This window comes from Crinia signifera, chromosome 19 (genome assembly GCF_055691185.1).
Source record: "Crinia signifera chromosome 19, ASM5569118v1, whole genome shotgun sequence".
Lineage (NCBI taxonomy): Eukaryota > Metazoa > Chordata > Amphibia > Anura > Myobatrachidae > Crinia > Crinia signifera.
This window is the reverse complement of record NC_139226.1, coordinates 38,232,326-38,256,822: the sequence shown is the minus strand read 5'-3', so window position 1 is coordinate 38,256,822 and position 24,497 is coordinate 38,232,326. Positions and strand designations below refer to the sequence as shown.

The following is a 24,497-nucleotide window of genomic DNA, read 5'->3' as shown; positions in this document are numbered from 1 at the left end:
ATCACCTCTATGTGGATAACTTTTACACTAGCATCCCCCTGTTTAAGGCCCTTGGTTCAAGAGGTACAGCAGCTTGCGGTACTGTGCGCAAGAACCAAAGAGGCCTCCCAAAAACGCACATTGCCCAAGTAATGAGAAGGGGTGAAAGCAGGGGAATATGCACCGAAAATATGTTGTTGGTCAAATATAAGGACAAGAGGGATGTCCTTATACTGACAACAATTCACGGAGACAGTACCACCTCCGTCCCTGTACGAGGTACCAGTACCCACACCTCAAAACCTAATTGTATCCTGGATTACAATAGGTACATGGGCGGAGTGGATCTTTCAGATCAGGTACTGAAGCCGTACAGTGCCCTGCGGAAAACAAAAATCTGGTACAAGAAGCTGGCCGTGTATATCATCCAGATGGCACTGTATAACGCTTACGTGCTATTCCGTTCTACCGGCCAGAGGGGGACATTTATGCACTTTCAAGAGGAAGTCATAAAGGGCCTAATATTTGGGAACCAGCAGGCAGAGGGCCCCAGTACTTCTAGTACTGGCCCCCGTATTGTACCAGGGCAGCATTTTCCTGATGAAATCCCCTCCACTGGAAAAAAGGGCAGGACACAAAAAAGGTGCAAAGTTTGCTATAAAAAGGGAATAAGAAAGCAAACTATTTTCCAGTGTGACACTTGCCCCGACAAACCCGGCCTATGTATAAAGGAGTGTTTTAAAATATACCACACATCTATGGATTATTAGGTTCATAATTTCACCGTGCTTCGGGGGTCTTGCTAATGCCACATAGCACCCACCATTCATTCCACCAGAATCTGAGCCGCAAAATCCAAAAATCACTCCTTCCCTTCTGAGTCCTGCCATGCACCCAACTGGTATTTTTTGGTCACATGTGAAGCATTGCCGTACTCGGGAGAAATTGGGGCACAGATTTTGGGGTGCTTTTTCTCCTTCATACCTTCTGAAAATGAAAAATTTTGAGCCAGAACTGCATTTTTGTGTAAAAAATGTAATTTTTCATTTGCACAGCCCAGTTGTATCAAAATTGGTGAAACCCCTGGGGGTTTGAAATGTACACTATACCCCTAGATGAATTCACTGAGGGGTGTAGTTTGCAAAATGGGGTCACTTGTGGGGGGGTTCCACTGTATTGGTGCTTTGGGGGTCTTGCTAATGCGACATAGCACCCACCAACATTCCACCAGAATTTGTGCTGCAAAATCCAAATATCACTCCTTCCCTTCTGAGTCCTGCCACTTTTTGGTCACACATGAGGCATTGCCGTACTCGGGAGAAATTGGGGCACAGATTTTGGGGTGCTTTTTCTCCTTCATACCTTCTGAAAATGAAAAATTTTGAGCCAGAACTGCATTTTTGTGTAAAAAATGTAATTTTTCATTTGCACAGCCCAGTTGTATCAAAATTGGTGAAACCCCTGGGGGTTTGAAATGTACACTATACCCCTAGATGAATTCCCTGAGGGGTGTAGTTTGCAAAATGGGGTCACTTGTGGGGGGGTTCCACTGTATTGGTGCTTGGGGGGTCTTGCTAATGCGACATAGCACCCACCAACATTCCACCAGAATCTGAGCTGCAAAATCCAAAAATCACTCCTTCCCTTCTGAGTCCTGCCATGCACCCAAATGGTATTTTTTGGTCACATGTGAGGCATTGCCGTACTCGGGAGAAATTGGGGCACAGATTTTGGGGTGCTTTTTCTCCTTCATACCTTCTGAAAATGAAAAATTTTGAGCCAGAACTGCATTTTTGTGTAAAAAATTTAATTTTTCATTTTCACTGCCCAGTTGTACCACAATTGGTGAAACCCCTGGGGGTTTGAAATGTACACTATACCCCTAGATGAATTCCCTGAGGGGTGTAGTTTGCAAAATGGGGTCACTTGTGGGGGGGTTCCTAACTTTTAGCATCTTATGGTGCCTAGAAACCTACATGGTGCCTAAAAAATAATCTCATAAAAAGGAGGCTCCAAAATCAAGTAGGTGCTCCTTCTATTATGAAGCCTGTGGTTTGGTCAACGTGCACACTAGGGCCACATATAGGATATTTATGAAAACAAAAGAATTGGGGGAATCAATTTTTAGTCACATTTCTCTAGTAAAATCTACTGTGTTCCTTAGAAAAATGTATTAAAATTGCAAATCTGCAAAAAAAATGAAATTTTGAAATTTCACCTACACTTTGTTTTAATTCCTGTGAAACACCTAAAGGGTTAACAAACTTCCAAAATGCTGTTTTGAATACTGTGAGGGGTGCAGTTTTTGAAATGGCATCATTTATGGGGGTGTCTCACATACAAGTCCCTCAAAGTCACATCAGAACTGAACTGGTCCCTAAAAAAATCAGTGTTTGAAATTTTCTTGAAAAATTGAGAATTTGCTATTCATATTGTAAGTCTCCTAGTGTCCAAAAAAATTAAAAGGAAGTTGAAATAATGATGGAAACATAAAGTAGACATATGGTCTATGTTAGTTATTAACTATTTTGAGTGGTATGATTATTTGTCTCACAAGCAGAAAATTTAACATTTTGCAAATTGCTAAATTTTCCATTTTTTTACGACATTTTGGTATTTTTCACAAAAAAACACAGACTGTATCGACCCAAATTTACCACTAATTTGAAGTACAATGTGTCACGAAAAAACAATCTCAAAATCACTGGGATAAGTAAAAGCAAAAAAAAGTTATCCCCACTTAAGTGATACATGTCAGATTTGAAAAAAAGGGCTCTGTCAGGAAGGCAAAAACTGGCTCTGTCAGGAAGGGGTTAAGGGCTATTTCACACGCTCCGGCTCCTGCTGGACGGCCAAACCCCGCACGGCCAGGAAGCCGCATTAAGCAGCATTCCTACAAGTACATCGGTACTTGCGCAGTGCAGCGCCACAAAGGCATAGCTGTCTTATATCCACTCAACTGCGTAAATTCTGATTCCAGCCCTTAGTCAGAAGGAAGCCTTTCCAACAAATAAGATATTTTTCATTACTGAATGAGGAATTCCAGGTTGACCTTACCCCATTAGCAACTTAGCAATACCCAGGCTGCCCTAATAGCCTTGTTTCAGCATTTGTCAGCAGGCTGCAGGATCCGGCACTAGCTGTATTACAAGACAGTAAGTGAAACTATAGCACTTCGTTATGACAAGAGGAACCTCATGAATAATGGATATGAAAACAAAAAGGGCCACTCAATGCTTTCGGAGCAGGAACATCTATTAACTATTTAGCAGTCAGCTCTGTTTTAGTATGAATTGTTTTGAATCGAGTTCTCAAACAATTAGGAGGGGATTCAATTGTTTTCATTGCGGCTGCAATTCAATTGCTGCTGTGATCGGAAAATAGACTGCAGTATGGAACAGAAATCAGCAAATAGACTGTAGTACGGGTGCTAGAACCAGGACTTTGTGGGTTAAGCCTCTTAACACAGATAAACCCTGTGCTTTTAACTGCAACAAGTGTGATAACCTACGGGCACACAAAAACAACTGAATCGCTCCACTAGGCGCCCGTTAGGTAAATCTTCAATTAATAAAAAATCACAATTGAACTGAAACAATTAAAGCCATGTAGAAAAAAAAAAGTTTTGGCCTAATTGTGAGACTGAAATTGTAGAATAAATCCAAACAGATCACTTATGTAAAAAGAATGGGGGGGCTTGGACTACACACCCTAATTCTAAACATGGGAGGTCCTACCCTGCTGAGACTTGTAGTTCCACACAGAAAAAAAAAGAAAAAAAAAAGAAAATGCAGGGGTACACTCGAAAGGCCCCCATACACTAATGAGATTTGTTCCGATTGATCGGGACAAGAAATCAGGTGAAATCCTCCCAAATCGTATGTGTCTGACATCCGATGTGCGGTCCCTTGTGCATCTGCATCGGATCAATCAGAGGTCGGACCTGCTTGCACGTCCATCCTGACTCTGACCTCCTTCTGGCAGCAAGGATCGCTGTTGCATGTGATACATCGGATCGGGGATTGGATGGCCAAACACTGAAGTCGCAGTAGTGTATGGCCACCTTAGTAAACACTGCCGATCAGGATAATTGTAATAAATATTTTTAATTAACTCTGCAATATAACCAAATGTATTTTGAGATACTTAAGGTGCCCCATACACTACTGCGATGTATCGCAGCAGTGTATGGGCCATCCGACCCCCTTGAGCAGCACGTTATCTTCCCGGGTGGCAGGATCGCATACGATGGTCCTTTCACATGGGACGTATCTCATGCGACCCCGTTTCCCACCGCTGGGAAGGAGGCCGAGTCGGAGGTCGGACAGGCTGCGGGCCCGACCTCTAGTTCAGGTCCGATGTGCACGTGACCCAAGGTAGAAATAGAACACATCTGATTTTAGGCCGATTTCTTGGACAAGTGTATGGGCACCTTTAGTATACAGATGGAGCCGGCCTAGTTTAATGCCGGTGCCCGCCGGATCCTCTCCTCTGGCGAGCGACGGCGATAGGGACTGGGACGTGTGTCGCACACGCATCAAAGTATCACGGCGGCTGGGCAGCGTCTCCCTGCATGTCTCTGCTTCATGGAGACTGTCAGGGTTCGGGGGGGGGGGGAATCGGGGCAGCAAGGGGGACCGGCGGCGGCGGGGACCTGGGGCAAGCTCCGTTGCATAAGGGCACGCGAGCGTCTCGTGCGTGCGCGCCCCTGGCGGGAGCCGGCGATTCTTTCGACAGCCCCTTCAAAGACTAGGCCGGCTCCATCTGTAAGTTTGCACAAAAATATTGGCCCACCAAAAGCGACCAGCTGCTGAGTACCTGACAGTAAAGAATAAACACCCCCCCCCCACCCCCCAAACCAGCACAAGCCAACCTCCCCATGGTATCAGACCAGTGAGAACTTTAAGAAGTGTTACATTAATACCCAGCAGCAGCTATTGCCGGGATCTGTCTGTAGATTGGACATTTGGCCAATAAACGCTCTAGTAGGTTGCACAGAACAAACAGAATTGCGTCCAGTGTTCATATCAACAATATAATATGTAAAATGATTGCAGTACTCACAGTGCCAGGATGACGTATTTACGGAGCGCTTTCAGCAGAGCTTTTGTTCCGCCCTGATGGAAATGCAAAGCTTGGAAAGACACCCCTTCCTTATTAATAAATATGAGATAGGACCAGCTCAGGCCGGGTTTGCTTTTGCGGATCGACTTGAGTTCTGACAGGCGCAGAGCAAAAGCCCACTTTTCACGGTTACTGGGTTTAGCAGCTGTAGAAGGAAAAGTGTCATTTATTAGAGAGCAGACGCTCCACGAGATCTTATCTTGGGGAACCATATACTACGCCTTGTGTATAGGAATGAAGCCAGGTACAGGCAAGGCGTTCTCTTTATCGCCACAACTATTTATCTGGATTTCAAAATGTCGATAGGAGTTTTTTTAAACATTTGTCCCGAATATAGCAATTTTTCAAACAGCCTACATCAAGACAGTTAGGGGCCGATTTACTGGACACTTATCACTCTTCTTCACCCTTGCGTTGATCTCTTTTTAAGGATTAATACATCTGCCCCTCTATGTGCTCTCTCCCCATCCTCTGGCACAACTCTGTAGTGTTGTGACAGAAGGCGTGAGGCTGAACATCACCCGCTACCACTGCCTGCCAGGCACCAATCTCGCAACTGATAGACATTGTTCCGTTACAGTTCCAGGCCACAAGACTGCCTAACAGGTTAATCCGTTACAGGGACCATTATATTCTGAAACCTCTGTTTAAATTTACTTGGCTTATTCGTAAAAAGATTACAAATTAAAATAGCAGACCAAAAAGCCTTTTCGTGTTGCTGTGTGCACCGATTTGTACAGGTAGATGTCCACCCCAGAGCATCGGCTTAAAGAACAGAATGACCGATAGGAGGAAATATTTTCTGCAGTAGAATTATGTGTATGGAAAGTGGGAGAGGGAACATTTTTTAGGGCTGTGTCTTGTTTAGGGAGGAAAGCCACAGGAACACCATGAAGAAACATTACTTCTGCACAAGCTAGGAGCCAGTGAAAATCAGTTATCCTACAGTATAGTTTGACAGGTCACATCTTGTGCCTTAAGGCCCCCCTACACTAGTGAGATTTGGGCCTTTTTCATACAATTTTGTTGCAAAAAAAATAAAAGTGTCAAATGATATGTCTGTTACTTCCAATTCCGATACATGGTCCCGTGTGCACTGGATCAGATCCAGAGATTGCCACTACTGCAATAAGGAAACATTATATCCTGCAGTGGTGAATGGGATTACATGTAATACATTGGGCAGTATTCAATGCTCTTTTGCGAGCTGTGACGGCGAGCAGTGCGGATTGCTCGCTGTCACAGCTTGCGGGTCAGTATTCTACTGACCCCCCCTGCACACGCCATTTCCCCCTCGCTGGATTTTTACAGCGAGGTGGAAACGGCGTGTGCGGTCGCCAAAACAGCGAAGGTCCTGGCTAAACGCAGCAGGCTCCCCGCATTAGCTGTGAGCCTCACCGTTTGGGGGAATCCTCGCCTTCCTCTGACGTTGAGGATTCCCCCGGAATGCTGAATAGGGTGAGCAGCTGGCGGGGGGGTTAAGTGGCTTGTTTTCGGCGATCCTCACTATTTAACCCCCTAGCCGGCCGCATTGAATATGGCCCTTTGTTTGCAAAGTGACCAGCGGGGAGTTGTCGGGGTATTGCATGCGCGGCTGCGTGCGATACTCCGGCTATGTGTATGGAGGCCTTTACAGTTGCACTTTGGCAGAAAGATGCATATCTAGGTTCATTTGGCCCAAAGTAAATAAAAGCTTACAAATACCTCAAATGTAATAATGACAGTCCCTCCCTCTCATGACCACAGAAAAGGCAGGAGAACAGGAGCATAGCATTACTGAAACATCTTCTGTGAGGACAAGAAAATGTCTGTAGTACCTACCTGACTCCTCTTGGGGGCGCACTTTGGTTCCTACAGTACTGATGACAGCCCAGTCTGGCTCGTAGCCTGGGTCAAACAAGTCATCTTCCGCTTGACATGCCACACTACCAGGAGATTCCTGTTGACCAGGTGACAAAGAGGAATTTACTAACTGTAACAGATGTGGAAAGTATAATTCCCAATACACGACATAAAAGCTTTTTTCATAGTTGAACTGAATCTTTCATGAAATGTAAATGTTTCTGGAATTGCCTGATGTTCCATCCTACATTTAGTGATGTACATTGAGGTTTGGGGATTTCCTTGAATAACAAGTAGTTGCTGATTGTTCACACACAAGGAGTAACATTGTGGAGGTAGAGGGCCATTCCTGACTGATTTATAGAAACGCTGGTCCTCAATCCAGAACAAAACGGATTGGAATTTGAAGTAGTAGGCTGTATTGTTAATAGAAACATAGAATTTGATGGCAGATAAGAACCATTCCGCCCATCGAGTCTGCCCATTGTTTAACCATATTTTTACCTCAAACCCTTTTTGATCAGTATTTCTTTGAAAAGGATATCAATATGCCTATCCCAAGCATGTTGAAATGTTCTACTGTCTTAGCCTCTACCACCTCTGATGGGAGGCTATTTCCCTTGTCCACTACCCTTTCTGTGAAGTAATTTTCCCTCAGATTTCCCCTGACCCTCCCCTCAGTGTCAGTGCATGTCCTTGTGTTCTAATACTTCTCTTCCTGTGAAGACTGTTCCCCCCTGGACCTTGGTAATTCCCCTGATATATATGAAAGTCTCTATCGTGTCCTCCCTTTCCCTTCACTGCTCCAAACTATACATATTGAGATTTTTTTTAAGTCTTTCTGGGTACGATTTGTGATGTAGGCCATGCACCATTTTAGTTGCCCTTCTTTGTACAGTCTATAATGTATTTATATCCTTCTGGAGATATGGCCTCCAGAACTGGACACCGTATTCTAGATGAGGTCCAAGGACCTATATGGTTCACTCAATGCCTCTGATCCACGGATGTGTTTGGCCAAATAAACTAATGGGACTCCTATAAATCTGAGTGCCTCAACAGACTACAGATTACACTCATTTTTGATTCCACCAAGGAATATACATCTTACTTTCTTTTACAGGGTTAACACGCGTCTACTGGCTATTTGAGGTTTGATTTAGGTTTTGTGCAATAAAAAGAAGAAAAAAAACGTTATCTCCCTATGGGCCAAATGCACTAAGCTTCAAAAGTAATAAAATGGAGAGTGATAAACAGCCAGCCAATCAGCTCCTACCTGCCATGTCACAGACTGTGTTTGAAAAATATCAGACAGGAGCTGATTGGCTGGCTGTTGATAACTCCCCATTTTATCACTTTTGAAGCTTAGTGTACCTGGCCCTGTATGCTTTGATAAATCAAAACCCAAAGTCAGGAAAATGAGCTGATTGGTTGGTTCTTCACTCTCTCCACTTTATCACTTTACAAGGCTTAGTATATCTGCCTCTATATATATATTTTTTTAAAACAACCAGAAAATTCGGTACTTATGTAGTATCTGGGCGCCCGATTTAGAAATCGGGTCGGATCGGGCACATCGCATCGCATGCGATGCGATGACCCGATTTTTCCATAGGAATCAATGTTAAAATGGACTGAGTCCATTTTAACATGGAATTCAATGGGAAAAAGGGGTCCTTTTCATACCCCTACTATCCAAGTGGGCATGGAGTTGGATATAAACCTGTGGCGAGCGTAGCGAGCCACCGAGCCCGAAGCGTGGCGAGCCCCGCGAGGGGACACAGAATACCGTTCGCTCGCCACGCTTCAGGTTTGGTGGCTCGCTACGCTCGCCACAGGTTTATATCCAACTCCATGCCCACTTGGATAGTAGGGGTATGAAAAGGACCCCTTTTCCCCATTGAATTCCATGTTAAAATGGACTCAGTCCATTTTAACATTGATTCCTATGGAAAAATCGGGTCATTGCATCGCATCGCATCCGATGGTCGCATGCGATGCGATATCGCATCGCATCTGATTGTATGCCTTAACTTAAGGCATACAATCAAAAAATCGGGCACCCAGATACTACATAAGTACCGAAAATTCTTGCCAAACAAAATGTCAATATTTAGATGTATCCATGTAAATCTAGCTTTGTTTCCTGTTAAAAACCCTTCTCATAGCACCAGGATTTTTTATTGTAACTTTTAACATTAAATCGTGTCTTTTTTGGCAAAATATGGAACAGAAGGCACATGTAGCTTCTGCTAATTACAATTATATGCGGCTCGGTTATATTCGGTGTGTGACTGCCGCTGTATCTGCATACACAATGCTACCTTACACTGTTTTCCAGGGAAACCCTAAGGGCAACATTTTACTAAGATGGGCACTCTATTTCACATGGGATGTTGCTATGGGAAACCAATCAGAATCTACTGATTTATTAAGCACCTTCTAAAAGATAATAGATCGTATCCCATCTGAAATAAAACTCCCTTCTTTCCCGCTAAAATTCTATTTCTTAAGCAGATAGGGCGGCAGTCACACACTCAATAGACATGCCGCAAAACATTTTAATCAGCAGAAGCTGCTTGTGCTTTCCATTTGCTATTTTGCAAATAAGATACTATTTATGTAAAATGTCACAAAAGAGACACCCGGCTCTAGACACACGGCTCACACGTCATGTATATCGCAATTTGTATCGCATGGAGGATAGATGCATGTGGACTCATCTCTATGATTATTTAAACAGTAATGTCCTGAGCCTTTCTGACCCAGGTTAATATTCTTATACAAACATGGAAATCACATTCTGGGCATTCCCTGCATGTTAGAATGGCCCTTATTGGTGCAGCTCTTGTAAACCAGTGTTTTGCAGCAACATGGTGCAGTTTTCGGTACTTATGTATTATCTGGGCTCCCATGTTAAATGCACCCCATTTTTTCATACCCCTACTATCCAACTACGCATGGAGTTGATTTTATATAGTGTGGCGAGCGCAGCGAGCCACCGTGCCCGAAGCGTGGCGAGCGCAGCGAGCCCCGCGAGGGGATGCGGTCTCATAAGAAAAACGGGAGTCCAGATATTACATAAGTACCCAGTTTTCTTCTGCTTCAGTACATTTTCCATTCCAATAATTAATTCAAACCCTGCTTATTGCATAAAAGCCACACATGTTTTTTAGGAAGTAGCACAGTGGTTTCTTTTTTGCTGCGGTTGTAAAATACCCCACTGTGGGGAAATACAACAAATGAATGAAGTGAGAAATACCTTTAGATTTCCATTCAATATTGAGTTCTGGTTTACTACAGAGAGGAAGCTCTTGGACAATCCGGGTGGTGTTAGGCTCTATCTAAGCATAACGGGCTCTTGCAAATTCATAAATCTACCCAGAAGCCTTTGCTTGCAACCTGAGCTAATAGCCATTGTCATCTGGAATTGTTCCTTATATGTTTTCTCCCCAACTCTGACAAGTCAATCAACCCCTTTCTCTTTCCTGATGCACTGCGGAAATGCTCCATAGTAATTTTTTCCCCATCCCATTTAACAGTCCTGGATAACCCCCAGAGCTGTGTGTGGCGAGAAGGAAAGCTTCTGATTGGACAGCCTACTCTCATCCCTGTTTATATTATAGTGGTGACCAGTCTTTTTCCCCATCCCATTTAACAGTCCTGGATAACCCCCAGAGCTGTGTGTGGCGAGAAGGAAAGCTTCTGATTGGACAGCCTACTCTCATCCCTGTTTATATTATAGTGGTGACCAGTCTTTTTCCCCATCCCATTTAACAGTCCTGGATAACCCCCAGAGCTGTGTGTGGCGAGAAGGAAAGCTTCTGATTGGACAGCCTACTCTCATCCCTGTTTATATTATAGTGGTGACCAGTCTTTTTCTCAGCTTTACACGGCCTGCAGCATTAAATTATTCCCGAGAATACAACATTAAGGCTTTATGCCCTTTGGAACCATACAGGATTGTGTGGCTGAATTGAAACCATAAGAAAATTATTTATCCAAAATAACTAGTATTCATCTCATTTGTCTAGAGGACTCCTGCATGTCTATGGATAGACATTGCCCTTACTTTCTTAGAGTAATGAATCTGTGTGATATCGCCATCATCTCCTATGGGGGTCCATTGCAGAATTACATCGGAAGCCTGAAAAAAAAAAAACAATGGTTAAATCTACAACAGCTAGTAACCTTTAGCACACACATTGTATGGTATAATATTTAGTAGAATGCTATATAGTTGCTTTCCTGGGATAACTGAAGCAAGTCCAGCAAGTCAGAGAATTACCCGGGGATTTTAGTATATATTATCTGTACATCAAATTACTGGCTAGAGAAAACTATTCTTTGTAAAAAAAACTTTTGTAAATTGTCTGATGGGGTGTACACACGGGCTGACCTGGTGGCCCTCAATATCGATGGCCGCCGGGACCCGACATTGGCCAGGAAGGAGGGACGGTGAGCGGGAGGGGGGATGCTGCATTGAGCAGCATGGCGCTGCTTTCAATCTAGCAGTTCGAAGCAGAAATAAAATTGCCAGCAGAGTCTATTTCTGCTTCCGATCCCGATGCCGCCGCGCATCGGGATGGAATCTGCATCGAAGGTGGCTAACGCTGTGCGATTCAGGGTCACTGGATTCGATTTCGACTATCTAGTCCAAATCTAATCGAAAGTGACCCTGAAACGCACAGTGTGTACGGGGTATTAGGCATGGTTTGCCTTTGGCACAGAAATTAGAAATTAAACTTCTGTCTGTTAATAAATACAAATACAGGACTAGTTACTGGGACACATAATTCGCACTCCATCTATCAGACCTCCGTCCCCCAACTCCACTTTCTGTTACGCTGCACAAGTTCTGTTCATCGTTCATCAGCGTTATCAGGGATTAGAGTTAAGACATTTTACATTTCATTGAAGACTTATTCTAAGATTTGCTTCCACCTGCGTGTGCCCTCCCTCTATATAACAGAAGCCTAACACTGCTCCTCACTACTAGAGGGCACCCATTTGGGGATAGAGACACACAAACATTGCACTGAATGACAGAGCCCCAGATCCATCAGTGCTGCTAGCCTCACCCTACATGGTGCTGTGGTGCCAGCCTCCTCTCGCCCTCTTCCTCAGTGCGGGTGAGCGCTTACCTCCATATCCTTGTGAGCGCAGTCTGCTGCCGCAGGGTGCCGTCCCATCTTCAGCCTTAGCAGGCTTTGTGTCTGAGTCTTCACTGATGCATTCATGGAAGGTGGCAGAGCCGACTGGGACAGAACATGCGGCTGCAGTCTGCTTGGAAAGGTGAAGCTGCCCAACGGGGATCTGGAGGTAAGAGCGCACCCACACTCACTTGCACCTCTGTCATGTTTGGGGGGGCCTGCATGCCCCGCCACTGCTCCGATGTGTGTGTGTGTGTAGGGACCCCTCCCCCGAATAATACAGCCCTGGTGTCCATCATTTTGATGGGCTTTTAACTAGTTGTACATATACTGCTTTATCTTCCTATGCCATTCACTGATACCACGGGTTTATGTTTCTTTACCATTTGCTTTTGCTGAACCTGGAGTAGGATAGCGACCAGTAATAAGCAATGAATAGATCACATAAAAGAAAGCTACTAAACGTCGTCCGATTGCGATTAATGGCCCTATACGTCTAACCTGATTTTCTGGCCCATTGGAAATTTTGAGGGTAATTCAGAGCTGCTCGCTAGGCTGCATTTATTCGGAGCCTATTGCGCAGGTCAATGCCGCCCCGGCAAACGCACGCCCACCTGAATCCCCTCGCTACGCTGCGAGCAGATGTGTACGCTTACAAAGGCCGGCACAGAGGATGGCTACTTCCCATCAAAATAAATTTTCCTCTGCTCACAGCCGAATGGTAGCCCAGGACTTACCTTTCCGCTGTCTTCTGCAAACCGGGGGTGTCATGTGATGACAGCCATCCGCCCCAAGCAGGCAGGGAAACCCCAGTGTTCCCTGGGGCCCACCCAGTGTTTCTATGGACACGCCCCTGAAACACAAGGTGCCCATCCCGGAATTCCCCTACTTGTCAAACCGGCAGAGAGCACCATGGCAGACCCCCCAACATCGACAGAGTGGCCAAATTGGCTGCTTTACAAGACGGTCTGAATCGGCCCCTATGATTGGTCATCAGTCAGGTAATGGGGAAATTAACCATGCCAAAAAATGCCAGATTCCCTGATTGCGATGAATTTCCCAGATCCCTTGACCCAGCCGCTGAGGGATTGGGGCACTGCCCCCAATATATTGGGTAGGTATGCAGGGCCAGAATGGCTGATCATCAGTGCAGTTGGATCAGCGAACCACTGGCCGGAGATATATTTGGGCCATAAACTTATGTCAGCCTTCTGACCATGTCGACAATACGGTGCCACCCGAATACCCAACCAACCCCATTTTTAAGCTGACCTTGACAGGGACAAAAGCATCTTATTGTTTACCCATCTTAGCTTGTGTGCTTGTGACAAGAGCATTGCCATTTTTACCTTTTCAATCAGATGGATGACTCCGGCTATCATAGAGTCCTGATCATTCTGTCTTTTTGCACTGGTATGTAGAAAGACACCAAGTTTTTCAAATACCACCTAAAAGGTACACAAAAGAAGAGAGATAGAAATGACGACGTAATCAGCAGGTCGCCAAAACATGTCAGCAGTATAGATATTAATGGCCATCCCACTCATTCAGTACTCCAGTCCCGGACAGTGAGGGGAACCACAATTTTCTCTGCACTACAGGCGCGCACTGGACCACCCATAGAATCGCAGGTGTAGATTTAAAAAAAATACCAACAGCCTTGAGTGGTATACATAGTAAGGGTGCTTGCTGGAGGACTACACCGGATATTTTTAGATTAATCATTGACAGAGCCATCTCGCTCTTCACTCATATAATTATAATAAAGGACTTATTCCCACGTTACATCCTGTATTTAGACACAACCACACTGGAGAGCATAGTGTTCATTCTAGCACCCGCTATCTCTGAAAACCCATGCAGTTCCTGTTCCCTGCCTGGGGTGTCACTGTCTGCTGTGGTGTTTCTAGCACAGGTCTGGTTTGCATATCAGTGCTGATATACAAACCACATTGTGCTGGAAGCACTCCAGCAGACAGCGACACCCCAGGCAGGGAAGAGGAACTGCATGGGTTTTCAAAGATGGCGGGTGCTAGAATGAACACTAGAGCAGTATCGCTGACACCACCACTCCATAATAGGAAACTCAGTATTTACCAGCACTTCATCGAAACTATGCTCTAAAATGTCACTGTTCCCCTTTCACTTTTAGCATGTGAAAAGTGCAATTTTACTTCAGAAGGTCATAGGGCCTTATTTTGGTTCACTCCTGGCAAATTCCTTCTTAGATGGACAAAGCCATGTGCAATGCAGGTGGGGCAGATGTAAAATGTGCAGAGAGAACTAGATTTGGGTGAGTTATTTTGTTTCTGCGCAGGGAAAATACTGACTGCTTTATTTTTACACTGCAATATAGATCTCACTTTGAAGTAAAACCCCACCCAAATCTAATTCTCTCTGCACATGTTACATCTGCCCCACCCGCAGTGCACATGGTTTTGTCCATTTGAGAAGGAATTTGCCAGGAGGAGGGAACCAGAATAAGGCCCATAGTCCCCTGATCAGAAAATGAATAGTAAGTATGCATTGGAAATTTTGCCCACTAGTGTACTTGTCCCCTCCCCCTAACCCAAAAATTACAACTGAGGCCATCCTGTGATAAAATCCTGCTACATTTTTTATTTAATCGTTGGCCTTTACGCAAGTTGATTGACAGGAAGCTGGTGTTTAGGGGGGTGGCAATCAGACACTTTCTGGGAGTGTCAGGGAAAACACAGGGCAGCTCCAGGCCCAAACAGCCTGTTTCCATTAGCAGGGCTGCATATACCTGCATATAACTGATTGCACAGCACCAAAATTATCAGCCCAGGGCTCAAGTCTAAATCAGGCCGATAGTTTCACATATAGACATATGTCAAGCAGACCAACTGCATCACATTCATCCTACTGGTCTATGCTGTCCCTCAGAAATGTAAAAGTGACAACACTCTGCTTCCTTCCATACTAAATCTCATATAGAATTTGAGCATAAACAATGATTTTTTTTTCCCCTGTAGTTCAGGCCTCTCAACACAGATTAATGGAGACAGGGCATTTTCCAAGTATAGCAATTAGTGGAAACCAGAATAATTAAAATTTAACAGAAAGTAATTGCCGTGGTTTTAAATATCTAATGGAAAGTAGAGCACTGACTATGCGATGCATTCAGAATGTTGGAACTTGAATTTAGGGTTAGAATTAGGTGTCTATGCACCTAAAGGGGCATACAGACATGACAAAACTGGCTTTTGGGCTGAGCAACATGCTTCAGCCAGTCGGGATCCCGACTGTCAAAACGCCAACAGTCGAGTGCCCGACAGCCACCGGCTATTTTCCCTTGTGGGGGTCCCTGACCCCCATAGAGGGAGAATAGAATAGGTGGCTCGCCTAGCGAGCCACCGTGCCCGCAGCATGGTGAGCCCGCAAGGGGCTTTTTTGTGCTCGCCATGCTGTCTGACTCCGGACAGTCGGGATCCCAATGTCGGAATAATGCCTGTCGGAGTCCCGTACTAAACCCGGGTACAGGCCCGGCGACAGGGGGGGTCAAGGGGGACAGCCGCCCCAGGCCCTGCCGATCTGAGGGGCCCAAAGCATGTCCCCTGCCGCTCAGTACCTCAGCTCACATTCCCCTCCCTCCCGAGTCCATTCTCAGCCGCCCAGCAGAACACCATGCAGGGTAGATTAAGGAAGGAGCTGCACGGGGTTGCTTGGGGGCGGGGCTTCACAGGACTCGGCGGGGCTACACGGGGCTCGGGAGGCGGAGCACTGGAGCAGAGGGAATGGATGCTGTGTTCTTTGGAGGAGAGGCAGGGGAAGGACATCCATGGCTGCATCAATGTGCAGGTGAGCAGCGCTGGTCGCTATATGCTGAAGCTGACTTTTAGGCTGGCTCTCTGGTGTGTGCGAGGGACAGGAGAAAGAGGGTGCAGGACACAGCAAGCAGGGGGAGGAGGAGGCAATGACATACTGTGTACTAGGGTAAAAGGTGGCTGCTGTGCCTGTGCACACTGATTGCCCTCCTCGTAAATATATATATATATTTTTTTTTTTTTTTTTGGGGGGGGGGGGGGGGGGCACCATTTTACTTGTTTGCCCCAAGCACCACAAATCCAGGTTTCGGCCCTGGGCTAAGGGGAGAGGGGGTGGATTAAGCCACAGGGTATGAGCTTTAGGCACTAGCGAGGAGGGTCAGGATTAGGCTGCGGGGGGTTGGGAAGCGCGTCAGTGTTATAGAGCGCATGCTGCAGGATTAGGAAGCAAGTCAGTGTGATAGAATGCAGACCACAGGGTGAGGGATTGCGTCAGTGTGATAGAACGCAGGGTGAGGTATTGCATCAATGTGATAAAATGCAGGGTGAGGTATTGCATCAGTGTGATAGAACGCAGGGCGCAGGGTGAGGTATAGCATCAGTATGATAGAGCGCAGGGTGAGGGATTGCATCAGTGTGATAGAGCGCAGGGTGAGGTATTGCATCAGTGTGATAGAGCGCAGGGTGAGGTATTGCATCAGTGTGATAGAATGCAGGGTGAGGTATTGCATCAGTGTGATAGAACGCAGGGTGAGGTATAGCATCAGTGTGATAGAGCGCAGGGTGAGGGATTGCATCAGTGTGATAGAACGCAGGGTGAGGTATTGCATCAGTGTGATAGAACGCAGGGTGAGGTATTGCATCAGTGTGATAGAATGCAGGGCGAGGTATTGCATCAGTGTGATAGAACGCAGGGTGAGGGATTGCATCAGTGTGATAGAACGCAGGGTGAGGTATTGCATCAGTGTGATAAAATGCAGGGTGAGGTATTGCATCAGTGTGATAGAACGCAGGGCGCAGGGTGAGGTATAGCATCAGTATGATAGAGCGCAGGGTGAGGGATTGCATCAGTGTGATAGAGCGCAGGGTGAGGTATTGCATCAGTGTGATAGAGCGCAGGGTGAGGTATTGCATCAGTGTGATAGAATGCAGGGTGAGGTATTGCATCAGTGTGATAGAACGCAGGGTGAGGTATAGCATCAGTGTGATAGAGCGCAGGGTGAGGGATTGCATCAGTGTGATAGAACGCAGGGTGAGGTATTGCATCAGTGTGATAGAACGCAGGGTGAGGTATTGCATCAGTGTGATAGAATGCAGGGCGAGGTATTGCATCAGTGTGATAGAACGCAGGGTGAGGGATTGCATCAGTGTGATAGAACGCAGGGTGAGGGATTGAGTCAGTGTGATAGAGAGCAAGGTGACTGAGCACGGCAGTTTGATTGAGTGCAGGCTGCAGAAATAGGGCTGCTCCTAGAAATTCCTCCCAGGCTAGTTTTCCATCATGATCTAACCATCCCTCCCTGCTTCACAGCAATCCAGGAATGGGCACAGGGCGCTTCCAGTATGTGTTCCAGCAAAGGGGGGTGGGGGCCCGCAGAGATATCAGTGTATGGGGCCCCAAGAATTCTGTTGCCAGCCCTGCCTGGGTAAAGCCATTGCAAGGACTGGCTTTCCCTACAGGCAACAGCGATGCACGGGAAAGCGCATCGCCATCACCAACCCTACAACATAAACAATGACCTAATTTCCCCGTAAACACAACAGCAGAAGGCACCGTAGCGGACATATCCACTAAAGGCCAAATACACTACTATGAGTATCGCACGCAATTCCCCAGCAACTACTCGCTGGGTAGCTGCATAGAATACATTATTTTCCCCATCATGGCTGGGGGTTCCGACAAATCCTTGTCTCCAGGTCTGATCCAATGCACATCCGATCAGTCGGAGGTAAATCACACACGACATGGCAATTTTCACACGATTTATTGGCCTGATGGGTCAAAATCATGTGAAAAAGGGTGAGAACATATAAGTGTATTGGGACCTTACATGGGCTTTCCAACTCCCATCTGTAGGGTGTATTATGGGGGAAGATAAGGATTTCTGCTTAAGGCAACTATACTATGCATAATTCATTTTGGGAACTCCCAATGTATTTCATGGAAGGAAGGAAGAAGCAGCCCAGCAGGGGGACCCCCCAGGATGGATATAGCAGAGTATGTAGGCATCTGCCATTAACACACAACCAGTACACAGTCACACACTGCACATGGCATCAGCAATCACAAGACCACCGGGTCAGCTGATTCCTAACAGCAGCGTCACCTCACCGCAGCTGTAAGCACTGCCCCCCTGCCCTGGACAAGGTGGTACCATTTTACACCGAGCCCCGTACGCACCAGAAACCCTGCCCACACACCCGGGTCGCGCTGCTACAGGTGTACGGACCCCGGAGCTACGAGCTCACCTTGTATGCATCTGACTCCATGACCAATCGCTCCAAAACTTCCGCATTTCCCACGTCACTTCCGCTCCAGTGACAGGCGTGCTTGGAGCGTTGCCATGGCAGCAGGACCGCCCTACCCACGCTTTTCTATGGTTAGAGGGGTTGTGCGATGCAGTATGGTGGTTTTGTGTTCCAACTTCTCAGGGAGCAGAAAGTGGTACTTGTTTCCTATCTGGGCGCCCGTCACGGGCATCGCGGGTACATTTATGTATGGCCGCGACGCGACCGACGCGATGCCCGCGATTTCCCATTGAAACCAATGTTAAACTTGGAAATCGTGTCGGTCGCGTCGCGGCCGGCCATAAATGTACCCGCGATGCCCGCGACGCGATGCTCACGATTTCCCATAGGAATCAATGTTAAAAGCCGCGATGGACCCGATTTTACTGTTAAATGCCTCAATCCACCCGATTTGGCCATAGGAATCAATGTTAAATGGGCCACAGAGCCCATTAACCCTTAAATGTCCCCCCAAATTTTTGACGCCACCCCACGATCGACGCCAACCCGAAGCGTGGCGAGCGCAGCGAGCCCGCGAGGGGCGGCGGTACGCGTCCTCCGACCTTTTCATGCCCTACTATCCACTAGGGCGTGGTGTTAGAATATAATAGTGTGGCGAGCCCGAAGCGTGGCGAGCGCAGCGAGCCCCGCGAGGGGACGCGGATACCTGCACAATTATGCGCGTCCCCTCGCGGCCTTCACAGTGAAGGTATCCGCGTCCCCTCGCGGGGCTCGGTGGCTCGCTGCGCTCGCCACACTATTATATTCTCACACCACGCCCTAGTGGATAGTAGGGCATGAAAAGGTCGGAGGACGCGTACCGCCGCCCCTCGCGGGCTCGCTGCGCTCGCCACGCTTCGGGTTGGCGTGGATCGTGGGGTGGCGTCAAAAATTGGTGGGGACATTTAAGGGTTAATTGGGCCTAATTCAGGGTTAATATGGCCAAATCGGGTCAATTGAGCCATTTAACAGTGAAATCGCGGTCAATCAGCCTTTTTAACATTGTTCCCTATGGGAAAATCGCGGTGATCGCGGTCATCGCGGGCATCGCGACCATCCAATTTTACCCGCGATGCCCGCGATGACCGCGATCACCGCGATTTTTACCCCCGATGACCGCGATTTTGATCGTGGGCGCCCAGATAGGAAACAAGTACCCAGAAAGTTTCTCGGTGTACAGTGAGAAGGGCTAAGGGGGTCAATATAATAATCTTCTAAAAATTAAAAAGGAGATGTTGTTGCCCATAGCAACCACCCTTTCTGTCTATCATTTGTTAGGATGCATTAAACACATGGTAGACAGAAACTGATTGGTTGCTATGGGCAACATCACCTCTTTTCACTTTCAGAAGCTTTAGGAAATTGACCCCTAAGAAAGCAGCTGTAGGAATAGTGATATATGCATACCTCCCAACTTTTGAAGTTGGGAGGTCGGGACGTTCGCGCGGCGAAGCCGTGCGCGCTCCCGAAAAGGGGGTGTGGCCTCGAGAAAAAGGGGTGTGGCCTCACGGGGTGACGCGAACTCCGGCCACGCCCCCGTTTTCGCCGCTCGTCGGCGCTGAATAGATGCTGTGCGCATGCGCACAGCGTCTATTCTCGGCAAGCTGGGGGGGCTCCCAACTGTCCCCCCCACCGCGGGACAATGGCGGCCCCGGGCGGGACGCGGGAACGTCCCCGAATATCGGGACGTTCCCGCGGAAATCATGACAGTTGGGAGGTATGTATATATTACCCAACACACACACAGTATTTCTCAAAGGGAGAGGGGGGCTATTCTGCAGCATGAGGGGCTGAGAACATAGCCAGCAGCACAAAGATGCGCTAGCCATGCCCACAAAAATGGGGGCATGGCCTCGCAGGAATAGTCCACGCCCCCATGCTGCTAGGTAACACCCCAAAAATGTTGGTTTGTGCCTGATCCTCTTCACGCCGGTCCTATGATGGGAGGTATGGGCTTAGTACATCTCGCCCTGAGTCTTATATGCTGTGTCTCTATGTTAAAAAAAAAATCCATGATTTGTAGATGTGGATGGACGCTGTGTAGATTGACCATGTTATGATTGACCAGGCTTAAGGTATGTACACACAGTGCAATATGGTTGTTGAGCAATTTTAGCTTAATATCTCTCAGCAATATATTGCTCAGTGTATCATTTTCATCAGCGACCAGCGATTTTGGCTGAACATTGCAAGCTATTCGGTTTCATTCTGTCTCTACCTCATTTTGACTAGAAATCGCTGGTTCACAGTGCATTGTGCACCAGCGACCAGCAATCTTTAGCCGTATTCACAGGAGCATGCTCCTGCGACCAGCGACCATTAAGGGCTGGCTGAGGGAGGGATCAGAGAATTGCTGTAATGTATACGAATCCTTTACTTCTGTCTCCAAGACTTCTCCCATGCTGCCCTTATGCTGTGGAAAGTTCTGCTTCCGGGAGCAGCGCTCTGTAGTAGGGTCTGAGCAATAGAGTGCTCAGACCCTACTGGGCATGCGTGAATCTCCAGTAAAATGGCCGCCACACCACTTTCCCAAAGATTTCGGCGGTGCTTCTGCTGCTGCCCTTGGATTCCTGGAGGATAAGTATTAGAAAAATGGGTGCAGCGTGCGTACACCACGCACGCTGTGTTAGGGTCCCTGAGAGATGACACAGGGTCTGACAACTACCTTCAACGTCCAGTCAGAGGTTCCATGATTGACAGCTGGCTGGAGACCAGAAATGAAGAGATAACGCACACAGAGTATCTCAGCAGACCTTCTGATCTGAAGTTTATTCTCGAGGTGCTCATAGTTATACCCAAAATGTGGAATGCAATCCACGTCAGTGCTCATTAAATATTTATTTTGAAGTTTTAAGCTAAAGCAATAAATTGATACTTTTTAATGAGATATCAAAACCAAAGTTTGTTTATAATAGAAATAATTGGATCAATGTTAATAAGCAAGCAGTAACTTTGCCTCCTCCATCTGATTCTCAAAACATTCCAAAATGCTATCTTCAAGTCACAGGTGCAATATCTTTGTTAGCTCATCTTCTGACCTTGGTAACAACTCTTACAATCACCTCAAACTTTTCCATCTTATGCTGAAATTAAAATCTGTTCTGCTGAAAGCATTTTAAGTAAAATACATTTAAATGGACAGTGATAGAACTGATATGTATATAAGGGTGTGGTATGGGACTCCGACAGTCGGGATCCCAACAGTCATTATCCTGACGTTGGGATCCCGACTGCCCGGAGTCAGACAGCATGGCGAGTGCAAAAAAGCCCCTTGCGGGCTCGCTGCGCTCGCCACGCTGCAGGCACGGTGGCTCGCTACGCGAGCCACCTATTCTATTCTCCCTCTATGGGGGTCGTGGACCCCCACGAGGGAAAATAGCGGGTGGCCGTCGGTCACCCGGCTGCCGGCGTTTTGACAGTCGGGATGCCGACGTCGGGTAAATGACTGTCGGGATCCCGACTGTCGGGAACCCATCCGGCACCCGTATATAAAAGGTGAGAATCATATCTATACTCTATCAGCTGCACCCATTTTTCTAATACTTATCCTCCGGGAATCCAAGGGTGGCAGCAGAAGCACCGCCGAAATCTCTGGGAAAGTGGTGTGGCGGCCATTTTACTGGAGATTCACGCATGCCCACACGAGCCACCCTGTGACTCAGGGGTCTGTGTGAACAGTGCACACGGCACCCATTATATACTGGCGTAACAATAGCCCTGCAGACCCCACAGTGGCGGGAAGGCCCTGAGCAAGCATGGGCGTCTGGGGTCTGCGAGTACTATCGCTCCACTGCTGCCTGCCTTATACACCCCCCCCCCCCCCCCCGTTGCCGCTTGCCGCCGCGCCTGTAACCGGGACACGCAGATCTTCCGACACTCTTTTCATAAGCAGCAGGAGGAGCACCGGGACCAAAGACAACTAGATCTGTGGGTCCTGGGTACAGAACAGCGGCGGCAGGGTGGGGGGTTAACTTTTCTTGGGGGAGGGGGGTGCGATTTTTGTATTTATGCCACTGCCATTATAGATACGCCACTGCCGAGCACCCAACTCACCTAAAATACTCCCTTCGCCCTAATCTCAGTGACACTACAGACTATACTATGCACTATGCATTCTAACGGTAGCATTTACACAACAGTATACAAGACTATGGGTGTGGAGGGTAGGGGGGTGAGGGGGTGAGGGAGGAAGAATCACATGCCCGAAGCTTTATTGACCAGACAGACACATATAAGGGGAGGGCAATAAATAGAAATACATCAACAAAACAACAGACATTGTGAAGTGAGGGGGGAGGGGCCACGGTCCAAAAGTCTTATAAAACAGTCCAAACAAGGGGAAAGGACCAGAAGAAAAGGGGTTTAGTCCTCTTCTTCCTCAGGGCTATCCTGAATGGAATAGTCTCTGAGCAGGCTGTGAACCAGCCTGCGGCAGTCCTGAACGGACATTCTCTCCCTCCGCAATATGAGACGATTTCTGGCAAACCACAAAGCGTCCTTAACACAGTTTATAAGGCGCCAGGCTTCCTGGGTCGCCCCATATGTGTGGGTGCCTGGGAATAGTCCATACAGTACCGAAAGGTATGAAAGACAGTTCCTGGGCACGGAGTCCTTGAATTCAGTCTCTAGGGCATCCAACAACAACTGTGCGTAGGTGCAGTCCCAAAAGATGTGCATGGAGGTTTCTTCATGCACAAAGCACCAGGGACAATGTCTATACCTACACAAGTTTCGGGAGTGCATAAATGACCGGTGAGGTAAGCCCCCCTGAATGGCCATCCATGACATGTCCTTGTGTCAATTTGTAAGCCTTTTGGAGGCCACATACTCCCAGACAAACTTGGCAGTTGCTGAAGGGCGCCCAGAAATCGTTCCATGACGTCTTGTGGACAGTTTTAGGTTTCCACAAGTCGGGTTTCAATCCCTCCAGTTGGTGCTCCCTCACAAACTTGGACACGTCCAGGTAGAACCATTTAAGGGTCCTCCACATGGGTAGGAGGAAGAAGCGGGACATGGAGTTCCCCGCAGAGCCGGCACAATTGTCAATCAAAGTTCCGCGGATACAGTTGCATCATCATGCAAAGAAGGCTCTCAGCATAGTCGGAATGTCTGGAATGTCTTTGCCACCTTTGAGGGGATCTTTGTACATAACAATCCGCTTCACTCTATCCATTTTGGAGCCCCAGATGAAGTGGAAAATCTCAGTGACTGCATACCTCCCAACATGACCCTCTCTAGGAGGGACACAATGCTCTGCTTCTGGACTTTCCTCTTAATTAAGGATTACCATCACCTGTGGTGAAACACCTTTCTTATTAATTAACCTGTTCAAAAAACAGGTGATGGCAATCATACATTAAGAGGAAAGTCCAGGAGCAGAGCATTGTGTCCCTCCTGGCATGGGTCATGTTGGCAGGGCCGTTTCTAGAGGCGGACAAGCCGTGCAGCAGCCCGGGGCGCCGCACGGCTTGTCCGCCTCTAATAAACAGCCGGGGCGCCCGGCAGCAGCTCCCCCCAGCGCTGCCTCCCTTCCTCCCCCTCTCCGCCTCTCAGCTCTCACCGTCCACCGCCGGCGCCGCTGATTGATTTCCCAGGGGAGGGGAGGGAGCGCATCGTGGTCTCTCCTTCCCCTCTCTCACGGTGTCACTGGGCTGTCAGCCAATCAGGAGACAGCCCGCGATGTATGAATGGCTGACAGCTCAGTGAAGGGGAAGGAGAGACATGCGATGCGCTCCCCTCCCCAAGGAAGATGAAGAAGAGGCAGCAGCAGAGGCGATGGCAGCAGGGGGAGGCACAGTGAGTTACTGTATGCTGCTTCCGGCACTGTGGGGCATATTGGCACTGTGGGGCATATTTGGCACTGTGGGGGAATATATCTGTGGCACTGTGGGGGCATATATCTGTGGCACTGTGGGGGGCATATTTGGCACTGTGGGGGCATATTTGGCCCTGTGGGGGCATATATCTGTGGCAAAGTGGGGGCATATATCTGTGGCACTGTGGGGGCATATTTGGCACTGTGGGGGCATATATCTGTGGCACTGTGGGGCATATTTGGCACTGTTGGGGCATAGCTGTCACTGGGGGCATATATATGTGGCAC

General features: G+C 47.5%; 1 protein-coding gene across 3 annotated transcripts in view; it reads right to left on the bottom strand.

Moving 5' to 3' along the window:
- Positions 1-18,463, bottom strand: part of TBC1D17 (TBC1 domain family member 17) — a 45,642-nt gene extending 27,179 nt beyond the window's left edge. For 2 of the 3 annotated variants that reach the window (XM_083162375.1, XM_083162376.1), the window contains exons 1-5: positions 18,356-18,463; positions 13,448-13,546; positions 11,018-11,092; positions 6,925-7,042; positions 5,044-5,248 (exon numbers count right to left, since the gene is read on the bottom strand). In XM_083162375.1, the coding sequence (XP_083018501.1) occupies positions 5,044-5,248; positions 6,925-7,042; positions 11,018-11,092; positions 13,448-13,546; positions 18,356-18,376 (518 nt within the window). In that variant the 5' untranslated portion in view covers positions 18,377-18,463. Of the gene's footprint in view, positions 1-5,043; positions 5,249-6,924; positions 7,043-11,017; positions 11,093-13,447; positions 13,547-18,287; positions 18,312-18,355 lie in introns of those variants that run through there. The other variant, XM_083162377.1, reaches the window with a different exon arrangement.
- Positions 18,464-24,497: the final 6,034 nt, after the last annotated feature.